The sequence below is a fragment of the Grammomys surdaster genome, unplaced genomic scaffold (genome assembly GCF_004785775.1).
Source record: "Grammomys surdaster isolate TR1022 unplaced genomic scaffold, NIH_TR_1.0 187, whole genome shotgun sequence".
In the NCBI taxonomy this organism is placed as follows: domain Eukaryota; kingdom Metazoa; phylum Chordata; class Mammalia; order Rodentia; family Muridae; genus Grammomys; species Grammomys surdaster.
Window position 1 is genome coordinate 10,131,070 of NW_021604632.1, and position 21,063 is coordinate 10,152,132.

General features: G+C 46.2%; 1 protein-coding gene across 3 annotated transcripts in view; it reads left to right on the forward strand.

Annotated features, from left to right (window-relative positions):
• The first annotated feature begins 4,876 nt into the window (after positions 1-4,876).
• Zdhhc1 (zinc finger DHHC-type containing 1) overlaps positions 4,877-21,063 on the forward strand; it is a 24,754-nt gene continuing 8,567 nt past the window's right edge. Inside the window, exons 1-4 of one of the 3 annotated variants that reach the window (XM_028768586.1) lie at positions 4,877-4,983; positions 14,378-14,457; positions 16,891-16,937; positions 18,228-18,470. In XM_028768586.1, the coding sequence (XP_028624419.1) occupies positions 16,929-16,937; positions 18,228-18,470 (252 nt within the window). In that variant the 5' untranslated portion in view covers positions 4,877-4,983; positions 14,378-14,457; positions 16,891-16,928. The remainder of the gene's footprint in view (positions 4,984-14,377; positions 14,458-16,890; positions 16,938-18,227; positions 18,471-21,063) is intronic. The other 2 variants (XM_028768585.1, XM_028768587.1) reach the window with 2 other exon arrangements.

Consider the following 21,063-nt stretch of genomic DNA (forward strand, 5'->3'; position numbering starts at 1 on the left):
ACCATGTGGAAGGACCAGGAGGAGTCACTATGAGAACACACATGGAGCAGAGAGTGCCAGGACAAGACTTGTATTGCAGGTAATGGACCATGTGGCTTGGAAGTAGGTAGCTTTAGAGAATTAGAATAGATGAGTATCTGCCTAGTTATAGAGCTGGAGGCCTTTTAATAAATTTATTAGGTTTTTGAGTCATTTATTTGGAAGCTAAAACAGGCTAGAGTAGATGTAGAAACACCTTGTCATCATTTGGGAGCAAGAGGGGTGAAGTCCTATCCCCCTCCCCGTACAGCATACTTTTATATTTGGCGCCCAATGTGGGATCAAATTAAATGAAATTGGGGGTTGTTTCTTCTTCACTAGCTTGATTGGTAGTGCATGAGACTCTTAATCTCAGGGTCATGGTTTTTGTGCCTCATGTTGGGCACCAAATATAAATGTAATCCTGTTTTGTTTTCTACACCTCCTTATTCCCAAATAAATGACATATTTATATTTATATTTATTAATTATATTTATTAATAAGCTGGAAGCACTAAGCTGGGAAGGTTTTGAGCTACTCTAACCCAGCTATGCTGGCCTGGACTACTTCCCAGCCACATGCCCTATTACTTGGCATCTGAGTCTTACCCTGACTAGCTCTGGCCCATGTGTGTCCTCATGGCTGCTCTCTCATCATGACCTTATGGCAAATTCTCCTGGTCCTTCCTCTCTTTCTCTCTCTTTCTCTCCTTGGGATCCACTGATGGGTTTGGAAGTCCTGCCCTACCTCTTCTTCTGCTCAGCTATTGGCTGAACCAGATCTTTATTAACCAATCAGAGTTGATGAAAAACAATTTTTACACATCTTTGAGACAGAGATGCTCCAATAATCATGACAATGCTAACATCTCCGGGCACAATAATCAGTGTCTGAATACACTGTGCACAAAACTATCACCCAACAAGTAAAACTTACAACTTGTATGTTTCTATTCCTGCCGAGTAAGATTGCTGCTAATGTGTTCAAGGAGTACATGGCCATTCTGGCTTTTGAGGCTTGACGGATGCAAGAGTGAAGGGTCACAACTCTCCCTTTGCAATTTCAGCGAAGCCACTGAGGTCAGGCAGTGCATGGCAGAGGGAGTTCTTGCATAAAAGGCCCAAGAGAGGAAGGAAGGACCTGGCGGGCCATTGCATGAGGCTGTGAAAGTGAAGTCTGGGTTACTTGGAGTCTGGGAGACTCCAAGATGTTGGAGATGCCAGCACTGTAAGACATCTGTCAAGGAAAGCTGTAGATAGGTAGAGGAACCAGCCCAAGTGAAATGTATCTCGTAAGCTGCATAGCTTGAGGGGCAGAGCTATCTAAGCTCCTGATACCAGATATTGAACTACAGGATTTGGTGTTTCCACTGCTGGGTTCCAGTCTTGCTTTGGTCCAGTATTTCTTCTCTCTTTTCCCATTCCTCCTCTTTGAAATGATAATATATATTCTGTGCTGCTATATGTTGAAGAATGTGATTTGTGTTTTTATTTTACAGAGGGTTACAATTAAGAGATTGCCTTGAAGTTTGGTTGTGGTGGCCCAGGCCTTTAGTCACAGCTCTTGGGAGGCAGAGGCAGGCGGATCTTCTGTATGTTTGAGGCCAGTCTGGTCTAAGTAATGAGTTTCAGGCCAGCCAGGGAAAAATAGTCCCCAAAACAAAACAATAAAATACTACAACAACAACAAATAAACAAAAACATTGCCTGAGTCTCAGAAGAGATCCGAGCTTGTGTTGAGACTACGAAACACCGTGAGGACTTTTGAAGTTTGACTAAATGCATTCTGCATTATAATAAGGCTGATGGGGGCAGAAAGTGGAATGTAGTGGTTTCAGTGACAAATGTCTCCCGTATGCTTAGGCATTTGCACACTTGGTCCCCCACTGATGGCACTGTTTGGGGACCGTTAGGAGGTGCAGCCTTGCTGAAGGAAGTATGCAACCAGGAATACAGTGAAAGATCATGGTGTCACTGTACTTCCAGTTTGCTCTCTCTGCTTCCTGCTTCCTGCTCCTGCTGTTCAGCCTGATGCTTGTCACCATGCTTCCCTGCCATGGCGGATTCATCCCTCTGCAACCATAAGCCCAAGTAAATGCTTCTATAATCTGTCTCGGTCACAGCGTTTTAGCGTGGCCACAGAAGGTAAGTAACTAATATATCTGTGAAGATGCCTACTAAGATGGGCCGCTGAGGAGGATGACAGTGCTCCCCAAAAGACTCAGATGGGGTAGTGTTCTCCAGGCTTTTTGGTAAAACACTAAGAGGGAATATAGGGATCTGTTGCATGCAGGAGACGGATCCTGGAGATAGGAGCGTCTAGGGTGTGGAAGGCTATGACTCTCGGGTCTCTTTCCTGGCTGGGGACACTTACTAACCCTTCCTCCACCTTCATTTCTCTATCTGACCCTGGGCTCTCCATTTCCAGATAACTACTGAGAAGTCATAAGTGTCTCTCAAGCCAAAAATAACCTTGATATTATCTTCAAATTTGAGCTTTATCAGTCAGTCCTGAAAGGAAGAATTTAAACTATAGAGAGGTTAACTTTCATAAGCACCCAAATTGACATGTGACAGAGCAGAATTATGTCACATTTACTTCACACATGTGACTTACACATTTTTAGTGATGGATACACTTTATGTCCCTATCTGTCCAGTGTGGGAGGTAGCCATCCCAGGAACTTACCCTTTAGAGCTTTCGAAGCTGTCCTGGAACTCACTATGTAGACCAGGCTGGCCACAACCTCACAGAGATCTGCCTGCCTCTGCCTTCCATTGCAGGGAGTAATGCATGTGCCACCATGCTAAGCAGGGGGTGAGAATTTCTAAGGAATCCAACTTAACAAGGAGGTTCTTCAAAGGGAAGAGAAGCTAAAGGTTCTGTCCCTTGGCAGTTCCAGAAGGGGCCCCCAGAGACCCAGCTTGAAAATCTTTGTGGCCTGGACAGTAGCAGAGAGGGATCCTGACAGGAGAGTTGTGTGTGTGTGTGTGTTTATGTATGTGTGTTTGTGTATGTGTGTTTGTATATGTGTGTGTATGTATATATGTGTGTATGTATGTGTGTGTGTGTGTGTATGTGTGTTTCCAAGTCCTTTGGAATAATCTGGGAAGACAGAATCTAGTGGAGGAGACCTATATTGAATTTGCAGAAGATGGGAGCATCTAAAAGGAATTATGTGTGATTTAAGGGCAATCAAGAATTTAGATATTTTGGGGCTGGAGCAATGGCTCAGTGGTCAGCAGCGTGTACTTCTTTTGTAGAGAACCTGAATTTGGCTCCAGGACCCATGTCTGGGGCTCACGATCACCTGTAACTCCAGCTCCAAAGGGATCTGACATCTTTGGCCTCCTGAAGCACAGATACAAACACATATAATAAATAATAATAATACTTGTCTTTTTTGAGACAGAATCTAACTACATAGCTCTGAGTGGCTTAAAACTCACTATATAGACAAGGCTGGCCTTAAACTCACCGAGATCCTCTTGCTTCTGTCTCCCAAGTGCTGGGATCAAAGCCATGAGCCCCAAAATAAGCCTTTTTATTTTAATTTTTAAAAATGTGTATTTGTATTTTGCCTGCATATATGTCTGTTTTGAGAGTGTCAGATCTTGGAGTTACAGTCAGTTGTGAGCTGTCATATACGTGCTGGGATTTGAACCTGGGTCCTTCGGAAGGGTACTTAGTGCTCTTAACTGCTGAATCATCTCTCCCGCTCTCCGTGACTCACAAATAAATCTTTTTCTAAAGGTTTATTTATTTGATATATATATGTACCAGGAGAGGAAATCACACCGCACTAAGGATGGTTATGAGCCCCTATGCAGTTACTGAGAATTGAACTCAGGAGGAACAGCCATTGCTCTTAACCTATGAACCATCTCTTCTGCTCCTCTCAAATAAATCTTTTAAAAAAAATTCTTGGTGAGGTGGCACGTGCTTTTATTCTAACACTCTGGAGCCTGAGACAGGCAGATCTGTGAGTTTGAGGCCAGCCTGGTTTACATAGTGAGTTCCAGGCCAGCTAGGGCTACACTGCTTCAATCCCCACACCCCCAAACAAAAACAACAAAAACAAAAGCAAAAAACCACAAAATTCGAACAAAAAGTAAATCAGACGTTTTGTGTTATCAATACTAAATTCTTATACTTCATGCCCTACATCGTAGTTGTTCACACTTTCAGTTGTGTAAAGCATTTGTCTAGGTCTGTCTCTTCTTAAACCTGCTATTTCCTTTAAGGGCAGGAATCCCGGAGTACTCCTTATGATGTGCCTGGCACCTAACACATACTTTGAAAGTGCAGCAGTCATGTCTTTACGATAATTCCAGCAAATTCAGGGGGCAAAGGTGGAAGAATCGCAAAATTGAGGCTAACACCTTAAAATAAACAAAAGAAAATGAGCAAAGAGCCCAGATTGGTTGGGATCTTCCTATGAGTGATTTAGAAAAGAAACTAGATACAGGACGCGTTTTGAGGAGAGTAGGATTCATGGAAGACAAATTGTGGGTAGGAGGTGGAAGGGAGTGGATTTTCCCTGTGAAAGGTTATGGGGGGAAATGAAGAATGGGCATGCTGTAGAGTCAGGGGGCACTTGGCAAACTCCGCCCAGAGCCACGATGCCCCTGCGAAGTGACGCAGCGCGGTTTGGCCGCTGTGGGGCGCCGTAGCTCGCGCTGTTGCCAAGGGAACGGGCCCCGCGCCGGGCAAGGCCCAGCCTGCCTTGGCCTGGCACGGCTGCACAGCCAGCGGGTCCGAACTAAGGCGGAAGGACTCTGAGGCCCAACCTCCGTCCGGGATGGAGCCGCGCTCCGGGACGCGTCTCCTCCGTGTCGGAGGCACTGACTCTGCCCGGACGGTCTGAAGTGCTGCCGCCCTGGGGAGGGTGGACGGGCAGGGCGGGGCCGAGCCGCTGGCTGACCTTGGCAGGCCGCATCTGGCGCGGCCGCCACCACGCGCAGGTGAGGAGCGGCTGCGGCGTTTCTCACCTCCGAGTCTGGCCCGAGCCGCAGGCTTGCGCTGCGCCAGTGCCTGGCGGGACTCTGGGCCCGTCTCGGCCTGCTGCTGGGTCACCGACCCGCTGGAGCGCGGGATTTCCTTTTATCATTAATCGGGGCTATAGATCCGCACTGAGCGCCCACCGATTGCCAGGCAGTGTGCCAGGCGTCGGGCCGCAGAGCTGACGCCTTCAGTCTTCGGAACCCACAGAGAATTAATGATGGGTTGGGGAACAGGCGCCAGACACGTGACTAGAGTAATTCCAGGTCTCATTAAGTGCTCTGGTGGGCCCTAAAGGTGATTCTTAAGCTAAAACATGGAGGTTGGAAAGGAGCCAGAATTGTGAATCGGGGAAGGGTGTTTATGAAAGAGGGAAAAGCGAACACAAAAGTCCAGGCAGCAGAGTACTAGTATGGAACAGAAATGTGAGGGCAGTTCCTAAAGTTCATGGTGAGGGGATTTCAACTTTTACCCCAGAAAATGAAGGGAGTCCCTGAAGAGTTTGATGAATTTCAAATTTTCAAGAAGGGCTTTATATTTATACTCTGGCTGCTGAGCAGAAGTCATGTGAAGATTACCATAGTTCAGATAGTGTAGCCGAACCTCCTGGAACCCACAAGTCTCTCCCTGCCCTCATCTGTGCACACGGAATGTTGTTGTCATGTTCTCGAGTCACATGCCATGAGACAGAGTGGCGGCACCGGGAGGTGGAGAGTCCACATCTGAGAGACCAAGGACTAGAGAGATCTGTGGGAACAGTTTGAAATAATAGGACTACCTCAGAGTGTTGAATTAAGTGAATTCCGTGTCAGCGCTTCAAGCAGCGCCTGGCCTAGAATAAGTGCCTTCCAAGTGGCAGCGATGGCTGTTATTTATGAAAACAAAACAGTATAAGGGCACAGTGATCTTAGGGCAGCAGAGATGGTAAGAAGTGGGTGGCTTCACTTTCTTTAGAGGGAGAGCTAGGTTAGATGAGGTGGTCACTCCTTTTGTTTTGTTGTGGGAGACCAGCTGTATACAGATAATCACCAGGAGACGAAATAAAAGCAGCTGTGGTGTTTAATTAGCCTGATTTTCTCCCCCTATTGTTTTTCTTTGTTCTGTCACCCTTTGTTCTTAATGACTTTCTTGGTGGGTGTTCCCCAAGGCTGGCTCCTACAATCACCAGTTGATTTCCTGGTTAAAAATCAACAACCCTTGCCTCCTTCCCTTGATTTGGTTTCTGTTCCCTGCTGCTGTTTCTCTTCCTGGATTTGTGTCCCAGAGTTTGTGGTGGCTGCTGCCGAGGAGAACGATACAGAAATGTTTGCACAGCATGTCAACTCAGGAATCATTTCAAGTTTCTCTTGCCATAGTAACTGAGTTCAGCATATTGGAGAGAGAGAGAGAGAGACTGAGAGAGACTGAGAGAGACTGAGACTTAGCCACATTGTTTGAGACCAAAGACCAGAGAGGCCTTTGAGGACAGCCTTAAGTTCTAGCTTATTTTCTAGAAATGATGTGATACATATCCTTCAGTTGAACCATATCCACTTCTCAGACTGTTTAAGAACACAGATTTTTTTCTGGCACCTGTGGGGAGTTTTTAATAAACACTGTACTTGCCCCTAGAAGTCTTTTATAAATGACTCTTTGCACTTACACCAGCGTGCTCTGCGAAGCGTTTTCTCTCTGCCTCCCCTTTATATGGTCTAAATTGAGGCACCGTAGATCTCAGTGAGAATTATTTTAGAAGCAGATCCTGGGGAAAGGCTGATTTAGAATTTCTCAGAGGAATCTGAGGAGAGGGAAGAGAGCTGCTCAGGAGCGCCCCTTTCCTGTGGAGTGCACCTCTGCCTTGTTCTGGGTTCACAGGGTGTTAACCAGCTCTCGGTCAAGGGCTAGACGAGTGTCTTGCCCAGCAGCTCTGTTGCATGCCCAATGTCTGTTTCCAACTTTGACCAGACCCCTAAGAGTACCAGGAAGTTTTGTGGCCCCTCCTCCCACCTCAGAACTGCCTTCAAGGGTAAGAAAGCCCTTCAACAAGCACTCTTGTCAAATGGTTGTTAGGCAGGAATTCCTGGTTTTTCTGGCCTGATATAAACCTCTAGCTCACACAAGTTCATTTGGTTCACATGGCAGCACAGAGGAGCAAGGAGGACTGGAGGTAACATCCTTTCAACTGTTTGTCTGGGGTGTGTGTGTGTGTGTGTGTTGAACTGGTTGCTGGGGACTGAATCCAGGCCTGCCTTTCCACAGTCCTTTTTTTTTTTTTTTTTTTTTTTTTTTTTTGAGATAGAGTCTCACCTTGTAACTTTGTCCTGGAACTCACAGAGATCTGCCCACAGAGATCTGCCCACCTCTGGGTGCTAGGATTAAAGGTCTGTACCACCATGCCCAGGTACTTTAGTTTCTTAAAAAACAATAAATGGTTTTTAAAAATTGAATAATCCTAACAAATACACAGTAGAAACAAATGATTCTAGATCTTCATAGAAATTGCCTGTGTTTGGGTTCTGCCATTTCCTGCCCAGAGTACTCTGTGCCTACGGAAACATAGATATCTGTCTGTCTTTCCCTTCTGGGTGCTTGTTTGTTTTGACACAGTCTTGCTATGTAACCCAGACTGGGCCTGGGACTTGAAGCCTTCCAGCCCTAGCCTTCCAAATGGTGATGGTCTTTTAAATGTATATATTTAATGTGTGCATTTATGTATGTGTTTACCTGTCACATATGTTGGATCTCTTGGAGTTGGAGGAGTTATAAGTGGTTATGAGCCTCCTGGTGTGGGTGCTGGGAACTGAACTCTAGGCCTCTGGAAAGACTGTAGCTGTCCTCAGACACACAAGAGGGCATTGAATCCCATTATAGATGATTGTGAGCCACCATGTGGTTGCTGGGAATTGAACTCAGGACCTCTGGAAGAGCAGCCAGTGCTCTTAACCTCTGAGCCATCTCCAGCCCTTTTATTACTTTTTAAAAAAATATTTATTTTCGTTTTATGTTTGAGTGTGTTTTACCTGCATGCATGTCTGTGTACCATATGCATGCCTGGTACCCTTGGAGATCAGAAGAGGCTGTCAGATTTCCTGGAACTGGAGTTAAAGATGGTTTTGAGCCACCATGCTAAGGTTGGAAACTCGGTCCTCTGTAAGAGCAGCAAATGTCTGCTGCCAAGCCCCACCTCTCTCTAGCCCCCTGCCTTGAGTTTTATTTATTTGATAGCTTGTCTACAATTCTGTGTCTTGCTTGTTCATGTAAATTTGTCTTAAAAATAATATCATGGTTTTGCTTTTGATGCTGCTAGCATTCCCTTGTATACATGTACCATAGCGTGTTTATATTTGTCTTTGTTCTTTGTTGTTACAAGGAACAATACAATGAACTTTTGTGTGTTAGGAGAGTGTAAGATAAATACAGCAGTGGAATGTCTGGGCCACAAGTTAAATGTGTTCGCAGGTTTGGTAGACATTGCCAATTGCCTTCTGGTTAACTTGAAAGAAGACACCCAAAGAAGTGGGATTTGTGAAATTTCCCCCCAACTTCCTTGAACTGTGAACAGCAGTGCAAGAGCCAGAGGAAGGCTCTGTCTCCAGACAGCCTGATTCCTGTTTCCACTCCTGCTACACACACATAACACCCCAGTGTTGTTTTGAGACAGAGTCTCCCTTCATAGCTCTGGCTGTCCTGGAACTCACTATGTAGATCGTTCTGGCCTTGAACTCACAGAGATCTGCCTTCCTCTGCCTCCTGAGTGCTGGTATTAAAGGCTGTGCCAAGCTGCCCAGCTTCATGTTACTTTTTTATCTGACCCAAGCAGTTTACCTTCCTAGTTTCTTGGCTTCTTCTTTGCTATCCTTCTTTATTTGTTTGTTGTTGTGTCCTCAGACACCTTTCAGGAATCCAGGGCTGCCCACAGGCTCTCCAGGGCCTGGGCTTCACACTTCAGTCTGGATAATTTAGCTATCTCATGCATTAATTTCAGAACAACAGTCTGAATTTATTGCTACTATTAATATTGTTATTATTATTTGAGCTCAGATGTTGGCATCTTGCTGTGTTACCCAAGTTGGCTTTGAACTTCTGGACCAAGGGATCTTCCTGCCTTCGCCTCCTGGCTGCTTACATGTTTTCTTTGTTGGAGTGGTGATGGGCAGGAAATATGTCAGCCATGCAGCTGTTACACCATTCATTCTGAGAACTCAAAATATTAAGATTTTTTTTCTTTCCTTCCTCCCTTTCTTTTTTTCTTGGCTATCTTGAGACAGGGTCTCATTGTCTAACATTGGCTGGGCTGTGATTTGCTATTTAGAACAAGGTTGGCCTCAAACTCAGAGATTCACCTCCTTTACTCTCCAGAGATCTGGGATTAAAGTCATTTGCCACTATTTCTGGCTAAGATTTTCTTCATTTAATTTAAGCTTAATATAACTTAATATAAGTTAAGGAAACTTAATTTTATTTTGAAAATGTTATTTAAAGTTTTTAGCAAGTGAACGCTAAGTAGAAAAGATTATTGTCATACTGGCAGTGGCCATCATCTTGTAGGGACAGGGAAGGGCCTACATACCCCCTTCAATCTTCCACAGATGTCAAGCAAGCTCTTGACTTAGGTGGCAGATACTTGTGCCTCTTAACAGTCTGTTAAGTCCCTTGCCCTTTCCCCCTTCCATCCTAGACAACATCTGGACATTTTGTCTTTTATAAGTAGGAGGCACATGAAGAGTATTTTATGAAGGTTTATATAATATTCGGCCCATTAAACATGCAGCAGGGGTACTGTATGGGCAAGGAGGAGCTGTGAACCTGACCTTAACCCAAAGTACAGGGCTGCTGAACCACTGCCCTACTGAACAGCCTCCTGTATTGTTACCTTATTCCATGTCTTTTCTGGTTTTGTTTATACCCTCTTCTCTACTGAGACTAGAAATCAAAGCTGTGTGTCATACTGTGCTTTAAAATTCCTTTGACTCCCTATGGCATCTTCAGCAATGCCCAGAGCATCCCACCTGGGCCTAAGTGATCTCAGTCCTGCAGTCACTCAGGGTTCATTGGCCCCTAGCATAGTCCATCTGAATGGCTAGCCCTTGCTAAGCACTACCCAAATACACATGTACCTACTGCCCCCATGTTGCTCTGTGTCTCTGGGCCTCAGCAAGGAAAGCTGGAGAGGGCAGGTACTTAGCCTTATCTCTGCTTATACCCTCAGTGCACACAGGCCGGGCCTCAGTAAGCCTTGCCTGCCAAGGGCTGAATGCACCATCTGGTCATGTTTTTGGGGAACAGAGCCACATGTCTTTCAGTTTGGATTCCCAGGGTGCTGTTGAGAGGGAAGGAACAGCCAGAGAAAGTCCCCAAGCCTGACGACAATACTTGGTCTCATTTGTGGGCCCCATTTTGGATTTGGTCCAACCTCCCAGCCCTTGTAATGAAAGTCTTTTTGAGCCAAAAAGAATTTGTGGACTTCAATTCAATGGTAGAAAATATTATCAAGTTCACAGTTTGCTCCCTCAGGATTTGGAGGCAGGAAGCATCCTCCTGGCTGTCCTTTGTGTCTGTTCCTGAGTGTTGCTGCTGCTTCGAAGGCATTCGTCCCTGTATCTGATGCCGTAGGCAACTGGCACCTCTCTGGACCAACAGTATCCTCATTCAGAGTCAAAGCTACCCGCCCCCCCCCACACACACATACACACACTATTTGCAGCAAGCCTCCATCTTAGGATGGTGATTCCTCCTGCCTCAGGAGTAATTGAACACTAGGGGTGCCTGTAGTACCTGTCAAGTACTAGGAACAGAGCAGCCACGTGCCTCTGTTTCTTACTCATGGTACAAGGCTTTTCATTGGTGGGGTTGACAAAGCCAAGACCAGACTTTGGGATTAAATCCAAACATTCCCTTCCAAGTGCTTGCTTGCTTAGTTGGGATATAACCCAGGGAGATGGTGCTTATGTAATGTATGCAAGGCCCTGGGTTCGGGACTGCAGAATATCGCCCTGATGGTGGTGGTTCTGAGCCCATTGCCGTCCACAGATGTCTGCCTCAGAGAACTACCAGCTCAGCTGTTTTGATAGGGCTTAACCCAATGACCTTTGCTTATTTCCATAAACTAGGGATGAAGATTTGCTCACTTCAGAATGTTCCAAAGAAAATGTTGTCAGTTTTTATTTTCCTTGTCACCTGTGGTCTAAATTTGGACCCAAAGCCTGACTTGCCCTTTTTTGATGACTGATCAGTCCTGTACCTTAAGGCAGTTTCCAAAGAAAGAAACAGGGACATGTGGCTGATTATGCCCTATTTTTGGTAGTGGCCATAGGCATCTCTAGGTAACAAGATCAGAATGTCAACTCAAGACAGAGTGGTGGCATATTCTTTACAATATAAAGGCTATCCTGGCCTATAAATCAAGTTGAGATACATGGAAAATCTCTTAATCAAATTATCCAATCTCTTCAACTAAATTAAAAGGAACAGTAGAGATTGAGAACTTGTATGTCCAAATACTTGAGCTGGACATGTTGGCTCATACTTACAATCTCAGCTCTCAAGGGGATGAGGCAGGAGGTTTGCTAAGGGTTTGAGTTAACCTGGGCTACATAATGAGTTTGGGTTGGTCATGGCTGCAGAGTGAAACTTGGTCTTATTTTATTTTTTTGAATTTCAGTGTGTGTTTTTCCTTGGGGCCTTTTGCTTAAGAAAGCAACTTCAGGGCCTGGAGATACGGCTCAGTGGTTAAGAGCACTGGCTGCTCTTCTAGAGGTTATGAACTCAATTCCCAGCAACCACATGGTGGTTCACAACCATGAGTAATGGGATCTGATGCCCTCTTCTGGTGTGTCTGAAGACAGCAACAGTGTACTCATATAAATTAAACAAATAAATCTTTTTTTTTTTTTTTTGAGACAGGATTTCTCTGTGTAGCCCTAGCTGTCCTGGAACTCACTCTGTAGACCAGGCTAGCCTCGAACTCTCGAACTCAGAAATCCGCCTGTCTCTGCCTCCCAAGTGCTGGGATTAAAGGCGTGCACCACCACCGCCCAGCAAAACAAATAAATCTTTAAAAAGAAGAAGAAGAAGAAGAAGAAGAAGAAGAAGAAGAAGAAGAAGAAGAAGAAGAAGAAGGCGGCGGCGGCGGCAACTTCAGGACCCAAAGGGCTCAAGGACACCACAGGACACCACTACAGAATCAGTTAACCTGGGCTCAGAGGGGCTCCCAGTGACTCAGCTGACAGCTCACAGCATGCACGGGACTGACCTGGACCCCCTGCACTTAAGTTAAATGTTACTGTTGTGTAGCTTAGTCTTCAAGTGGAACAGAGGGAGCAGGGGCTGTCTCTGACTCTTGCTGGTTTTTTCAGGACCTTTTCCTTCCCCTGGGTTGCCTCATACAGTCTGATATGAGAGGAGGTGCCTAGTCCTACTGCAACTTGATATGCCATGTTTGGTTGCTATCCATGGGAGGCCTGCACTTTTCTGAAGAGAAACACAGAAGGAGAGGATGGGGGCAGGGTGGTCAGAGGGAAGGTGAGATAGGTTATTGAGGGGAGAGGAAAGGAAATTGTGGTCCAGATATTTAAAAAAAAAAAAAAAAGGCGACTTAAGAACTGTGTTCACAATCAGGCTGTAGCTACTCTCCAGTGCCCGGCTCTGCAGTGCCTGGCTCTCCAGAGTCCAATGGAAGGAGAAGCAGCTATGGTCTCTGTGCCATGGCTTGAGCAAAGCAAAGACTGCTTGCAAATCAAAAGCCTTTGGAGGTAAAGCACCCAGGAAACTTTGGCTATAAAAGACACTTGGAAGAATGCAGCCTCTTCTTGGGGGGTAAAACCCCTCAGTGTTACACATCTCTTATTGTGGTAGTTAGTGAAGTTAGATGCTATCACTGAGGTATTCACGTTTTTTTTCTTTTTTTGTAAACTTCCCTTCCAGCATCTGTTATGAGAAATTGCTAAACACTTTAAAACATGGGCCAGCAAGATTGCTTAGTGGGTAAAGGCACTTGCTGCCAAGCCTGACAACCTGAGTTCGAACTCCAAGACCTACATGGTGGAAGAAGAAAACATACTCCTCTTAGTAGTACACACACACACACACACACACACACACACACAAATGTAAAAAGAAAAAAAAATTTCAAAACTGATCTGTGCTGCCAGAGTGCAGCTCTCGGTGCTTTACAGGAGACAAGTGGCTTATCTAGGTGAGGTTGTCGAAGATCCTAGCTGTGAGCTATCCATGTCAAACATTTCACACTTATGTTAACATTGCACATGTGTGGAGAACATGCCTGAGAATCCACTATGGGGCTAGAGTTAGTAAAATGTTTGCCTTCCCAGCATGTGGCCTGAGTTGGATCCCCAGAACCTAGGGAAAAAGCAGGCAGGATGGCTTGTGTTTGTAATCCTACTTCTAGGGACAAGGAAGCCAGGTACATCCCCAGGTCTCACTGGCTAGCCAGCCTCAGCTACTTGTTGAACACCAGGCCAGTAAGAAACCCTGTCTCACACCTTTAATCCTAGCACTTGGGAGGCAGAGGCAGGTGGATTTCTGAGTTTGAGGCCAGCCTGGTCTACAGAGTGAGTTCCAGGACAGCCAGGGCTACACAGAGAAACCCTGTCTCGAAGGAAAAAAAAAAAAAAAAAAAAGAAACCCTGTCTCAAAAGGGGGAAAAAAAAAAAGGTGGGCTGCGGCTGTAGAGGTTGTTCAGTGGTTAAGGGCACTCACTGGCTATTCTTCCAGAGGACGTAAGTTCAATTCCTAACTCACAGCCATCTGTAACTTCATTTCTACAGACATACATGTAGGCAAAATGCCCATAAATATAAAAATAAATGTTCTAAAAATTATTATTTTTGTGTGTATGGTTGTTTTCCTTACATGTATGTCTGTGTACCATGTGCATGCCTGGTGCCTGTGGGGGCTAAAGAGGGTGTCAGATCCCCTGGAAGTAGAGATACAGCTCACTAGCTGTTCTTCCAGAGGACTCGGATTCAACTGCCAGCATCCACATGGTGACTCATATATCAGAAGTTATCTCTCTCAGGAGTGATGGCTCAGTGGCTAAGAGTACTTGCTTCTCTTGGGTGCTTTGATTCCTAGAACCAACACCAAATGGCTATAACTGCCTGTAACTCCAGTTCCAGGCGATCTGATGCCATCTTCTGGATTCTGGGATCCTGGGATCACAAGCACATGCTGATAATAAATAAGTAAATAAGGGTAGATAGCACCTAAGCAATGACATCAAGGTTATCTTCTGACGTCTACACTCATACACACACACACACACACACACACACACGAACACACATCACATGCATACACATAAAAATTGAAGAATCTAATACAATAGAAAGTACTTCATTCTCAATTTTTCCTTTGCAGCTGGGTGTGGTGGCCCATGTCTGTCATCCTGGCCCTGAGGAGGAACAGGTAGATCACGACCAGCTATGGCTACATAGTGAGTAAGAGCTTGCCTTAAAACATTTTTTTCTTTTTTCCTATTATTGTTAGTTCTGGATGTTAGATTTTTTTTTTCTTCCACAGGATCAAAAGGTATCAAAATTTGTGCTTTTGGCCAGGCAGAGTGGCACACGCCTTAAATCGCAACACTTGGGAGACAGAGGTAGTTGAATCTCTGCCCGTTCAAAGCCAGCCTAATTTACACAGCAAATTTTAGGGTAGTCTACATAGATAGAGCTTGCCTCAGAAAAAAATAAAATACATGTATGATTGTGACTGAAAAAATAGGAGTAGGAATTCAGATATTGGCCATTTTTCCATTGTGTACCTGGCTACCCCAGAATTTACCATGTACACTAGGCTGCCCCTTGAACTTATAGAGATCCATCTGCCTCTGCCTCCTGAGTGGTGGGATTAAAGGTGTGTACCATTAAAGGTGTGTACCACTAGGTGTGTACCACACCTAGCATGAGTATGGATTTTGAATATAGAAAGATAAAAAGTATTTCTGAGGGCAACTAAATGATTTTCATATCATTTTTATCATATGGTAGATTACATTCATTGCACTTCTCTGAGTTGTCCTACATACCAGTATGTGCACATGCGCACATGCATGTGTGTGTCTAATCTAGGGCCTCATATATGCTGGACAAATCCCTTATCACTGAGCTATCTCTCCAGCCTTCAAGTCTATGTTCTAATACCTCTGTCTTCTTATTCCTGTGGGAAAATAACAGCAACCTCAATCAATCCTATCCTTTTGGACCTAGACCTTAGAGACCATCAGATACAGGAACACATTGAATTGTCCTGCAGCCTAGGAGTAGGAGACAAACCAGAGAGCTACTTAGAGGAATTACAGTTACCATGAAGTGAACATTCACTTATAGAATTTGCCAGCAGTATCACTGATCTGCGCACCCCAGGAGGCATCCGCACCCCAGGAGGCATCCGCACCCCTACTTTTCAGAGGAGGAATTCCAGTCCACTCAGCTAATAAGTGCAAAGCCAAAAGTCAAACCTAGCCTTGCTGATTTAAATATGCTTGGCCCAGGGAGTGACACTATTAGGAGTTGTGGCCTTTTTGGAGTAGGTGTGGCCTTGTTGGAGGAAGTATATCATTGTGGGAGTGGGCTTTGAGACACTTTTCCTAGCTGTTTGGAAGACAGTCTTCTGGCTGCCTTTGGATCAAGATGTAGAACTCTCAGGTCCTTCTTCAGCACCATGTCTGTCTGGATGTTGCCATGCTTTCTTCCATGATGATAATGGACTGAACCTCTGAACCTGTAAGCCAACTGCAATTAAATGTTGTTCTTATAAGAGTTGCCTTGGGCCGGGCAGTGGTGGCGCATGCCTTTAATTCCAGCACTTGGGAGGCAGAGGCAGGCGGATTTCTGAGTTGGAGGCCAGCCTGGTCTACAGAGTGAGTTCCAGGACAGCCAGGACTACACAGAGAAACCCTGTCTCGAAAAAACAAAAACAAAAACAAAAACAAAACAAAACAAAACAAAAAAAAGAGTTTCCTTGGTCATGGTGTCTCTTCACAGCAATGGAAACCCTAAGACACTAGGCCTGTTTCCTTCAAAGCCAGGGAACCTCTTATCCTGTGTACTTCTTATCGAAGATGGGCTAAGGGATCAGAGGACTTGACCTAAGTCTCAGAAGAAAACAAAGGTCACTCTATTTAGCTTTGAGATGAGACCATTCAGAGATGACTTCACACGTTGCCATGCTTGGCCTGCAGGATCTTAGGAGGGCTGAGGGAAAGTGTGGCCTTGAGTGACTGTCCAGTAGTCGGGGTGGCAGCCAGTTGACAGAGGATGTAGGGCTAAAGGGTATGCCACTGAGTAAATGTCATGGCCACGTGGAAGGGGAGAGATAGGAGGATTGAACACAGAGCAGACAGGCCAGCTGGCTTGTAATAGTTCCATTTGAGAAAGGTACGGATAACCATGCTGATTAAACCAATTTGAGAGTGTAAGAGTTCTTTAATTTTGGTTGGTGATGGAGAGAGGGTTCATACCTCAAAGTGTCTTATTGCTGAGGCTCAGCGTATAGTGTTTTTAAAGGAAAAACCCACAAAAACCGCAAGTACATCAGTATTAGATGAGGTCAGAGTAACCTTGAAACATTTGTTTAGGCAGAACATAGTAGTGATTTCAGACACAACATGACAGTTAATTCCATTTATATTTTCAGTTATTTTAGTTTATGTTTATATAAACACTAATTATTTTGGACTGTGGTCAGGGTCATGGAGACCCTAAGAGTATTGCCAAGGCAGATGTGACTGTTGGATGGGTAGAGGGCTGAAAACTGTCTGAGCAGCTGCAAAATGGAGTCAGAGCAAGATGGCATTACCTTAGCCACTTGAGCCTTGGTTGGCCGGAATTATATGTCAGTTACCTTATTCGTATTTGGTTTTATTTCAGATGTTTTCAAGTCAGCAAACATTCACTGAGAAGCTACTATGTACAAGGTATAGCACCTGATTCTTGGGGGAGGAGTCCTGGGGACAGAGGTGAATGAATTACAACATGTCCACTGTCTTTGAGGGAAGTCATTATAGCAAAATGGTGGACATAGGGATGGCAGAGTACTCCAAATTGCAGTCACACTCCCAATAAGGACTGAACATAAGGGGCCCTGACTCTGCTTGGGGCCTCGGGATTCTTCCTGTATCAAGGGATGCTTGTAGTGGGCAGGGATGATGCAGCTGTGTTTTGTGGTCTGTGAAGTCAGTTCCTCCAAGTAGAAGTGCTGAGGTGCCTGTGCTTTTGTGTAGCTGACAGAAGAACCCAAGGATGCAAAGATTACTCCTTAGTGTTTCAGGGGCTCCAACCCTTCATGGTGGAACAGCCCATTTCATGGTGGTGGAAGCTGTTTGCATCATAGCAGACAAGGGCTCTTTCTCCTGTAAGGACAGGCTAGTCCCCTGCTTGTGGGAGTCTTGGTCAGCAACTGGCTGCAGCAAGGCAGGACAGGGTAAGGGGTTGCTGCCCTCTGGTGGTCTGGCTCTGGCCAAGGCCTAGCCTCTCTTGTAGTTCCCTTGGTGAGTGAAAGGACACTAGACCTTCACCCTTCTGGGTAAATTAGGCCCAGAGTGACTGAGAGAAATATGCTCATTTATTCGGCTGGAAGGAATCAAAAAAGAGTCCTCCCTTCTTTCGTGTGTGGGCTCATCCCCAGCTGAGAAACCATAGAGAACCCCTCTGAAGCAAAGGGGAGAGGTTGTTGGTCCCTGATTCTGAAGGGGTTGTGTATCTGCCTGCAGTGAGCTGTAAGACCAGATCTTTCTGAACCCCATGCCTGTTTCCTTCAGCAAAGGATGGGGCCTCTGACACTTGATTTGGATCTCAGGACGGAGGTGACTAATCCTAACAGAATCAGCATGTGTTCTCATCGCTCTGGCCCCAGCCTGATATTGTTACCAGATGAGAACATGTCTTATTGAGTTTCACTCTATGGCTGTGGAGACAAGACACTTTGAGTAACAGGCAGCCACACTGTGTCCTGAATAACTCTGGACCCTCCTCACATGTCCTGGCCAGGCTGGGGTCAGAGTCTGCTCTTGAGTTTTGGGACAGTACTTTATTACCACTCTGCCCCCAGCTGCATATTTTTATTAGGTTAGGACCCCAGGTTTCCCTGCAGAGTGTATAGCCCCTGCTGGTCCCTACCATCCGGCTAAATCCTGGCTGTAGCCAGGGCCCTGTGCTCCCACTGGACCTTTTTGGGCCTAATGCTCTCTATTCTCCTCTCTCTGGAGATGAACATCTGCAACAAGCCCTCCAACAAGACAGCCCCTGAGAAGAGTGTGTGGACAGCGCCCTCTCAGGACAGTGGACCTTCCCCAGAACTGCAGGGCCAGCGGTCTCGTCGGAATGGATGGAGCTGGCCCCCTCACCCACTCCAGATTGTGGCCTGGCTGCTCTACCTCTTCTTCGCGGTGATTGGCTTTGGGGTCCTTGTTCCCCTCCTGCCTCACCACTGGGTGCCTGCTGGTTATGCTGTATCCTTGGAATGTATGGGACTGGAAAAGCTGGGGAGATGGAGAGTGGGAAGAAGGCAGAAGCCTGAAGCTGGGCGCAGGGTCTTAGGGAACAGTGAGGTAGAGCAGGGCTGACGCAGTGGATTCTCTGCCAGGCTGGAACTTCTAACTTGACCCTTCCTCTGATAAGAGTGAGTGGACAGTCCCAGTGTTTCTCAGAGCACTTAAAGCACCAGAGATAGTCTCACAAAGATTCCTAAAGCTTCTTCACACTCGTTATACCTGAGCTAAAGAAAGGACACGGTAGGGGCTGGGGGTGTAGCTCACTGGTAGAGTGCTTGCCTGGCATGTGCAAGGGCCTGGATTCAGTCCTCATTCTAGACAGCAAGTTTGGGAGCAATGATTCCACTTGTGAAAGAATTTGTCATGGTATAGTTTTCCCGTAATAAGTTTCTTGGTCCACTTAAAATGTGGTTTTATTTATAACCACATCATTTTGCTATGCCTGGGAATATTTACACGCTTATTGATTTTAGGATGAGGGTGCTTGTGCCAAAAAGTGGCACAGACACATTCTTCAAACTCCTGGGAACAGTGACAAACACTAGCTTGCTTGAGCCTTGTAGTACAGACTGTTCCAGTCCTGGCCACAGCCCAGAGACCTGCAAGGCTGGTGCAAGTGGTGTAGGCTGCAACAGCCTCTGTGCGCCCCTGTCTAGAGAGTTCCTATTCCTGTCTGCTGGCACCAGCCTCCTGAAGAGGATTTCTGAGGGACAGAGGCGGGATAAGCTGGAGAGCACATGTCAGCAGGGCCTGGTCTCAGCTCAGCCTCCTCTGGGCTGTGCTGGTCAGAGCAGCTGCTCCAGCCCTCTGGTTCAGCCTCCTGTCACACAGGAAGGGCTCCATCTGCTTCCAAGGGCTGGGTTGAGAATGCAGGCGTATGAGGAAGTGTGTGAGCGTATAGCTGTAGCTGTAATGCCAGTGTGCGTTCTTGACCCAGAGCCCTGGTCTGGTGAGTGACAAAAGCAGCTGAATAAAGGAACTCCAGAGAAGATTGTCACCCTCAGACACTAGCAGTGTCATTGGGGCCTTCCTGGTTCACAAGAGCCCAAGCCCAGATCATCAACTGGATGAATGAATGGGAAATGACTTTTCTTAAGGTGACTATGGGTTTTAGTGTGATTAGGTGGGACATTCTCCTGTGATCTGGAATAGTTCCATCCCTGACTGGGTTACCCAGGTAACCTACCTGCAGGGCACCCGGGAACCCAGCAACCACCTGGCTAAGAGTGAGGAGCATCAGAGCAAGCCGCAGTAAACAAAAGGACTTACATTTGCCGCACACTTGTCAGGGATCATCTCCACTAGTCCCTCTGACACTCCTGTGGAGAAGGTATTCTCCCCACTAAGGAAGCACATTAGTTACGTTTCTCTTGCTGTGATGAAATATCATGACCCAAAGCAACTGAGTTTGCAGAGTTTATTTTAGCTTATAGTTCCAGAAGGTTAGGTAATGTTCATAACTGTGGGGACGGTGTAGTAGGAGGCAGGCAGAAGGCAGGAGCAGGGAGCTGGCCGACCACATCTCAGCTGCTCATGGGAGCAGAGAAAGTGAGTAGGAAGCAGAGCCAGGTTCCTAACCCTCATGTCCTGCCCCACAGTGATGCACTTCTTCAGTGAGGCTGTATCTCATAAAGGTTCTGTAACCCACAGCAGTGCCACTAGTTGGTAACCAAGTGCTTAAATACACGAACATATGGGGAGGATTTCTCATTCAAGACCTTATGAAGAAGATGCTCAGACAAGACAGTGACTTTCTGAGGTCATACAAATAGTATCCAGTGAGGCCAGATGGACCATTCAGGCTGAGGAAATGGAATGATTTGAGGGTTTGATCTACTTCCTCTTTTTTCTTTTTCTTTGAGCCATATGGGAGCTTCCAGAGCCACCTAGTCTGGCAGCCTGACCAAGGCTCTATGGCTCCCTCAAAGTGTCCTTCCATTAAGCAGGCTCTCAGGACCCCTTAGGAGTGAAGTGGGTACCAATTCCCCACTGTGGGCCTAGAATGGCCCTAGGCCTCCAGAATGCAAAGATGAGCTCTGGTGCTTAGGGGCCAGGGGGAGGGGAGATGGGTGGGTTGGACACAGTGGTCACAACCCATGTAAATGTTGGGAAGGGCTCCGACACTGGAGCAGGATTGTGCCATCACCAGCAGCAGTCCAGCACACATCCAGCAGCATTTCTGTGCTTGCAACCTCCTTCTACCTCCTGCATTCCTGTGTGGCTCCCCTTTCCTCTCCTGCTGACAGTCAGTCACCCATCACACTGTTGAGTTGACCTCCTTTCCCAGCTTCCCACCTTCCCTCCCCACTACCCCGTGCCTGACTGGCCAAGTCAGTCTCCTGTGCTCCTGCCTACCTACAGCTGCAGGCAGAGCACACTTACAACTCTGTCTCACACAGCACCCCTCTTCCTCTTTCCTGTTGCCTCTCTCCTCACCTCCCATCCTCCCTCCTCTCTCCCATTCTCCTGGCCATCTTTATCCTTACAGCCAGAGCACTCTTTAAACACACACACACACACACACACACACACACACACACACACACACACA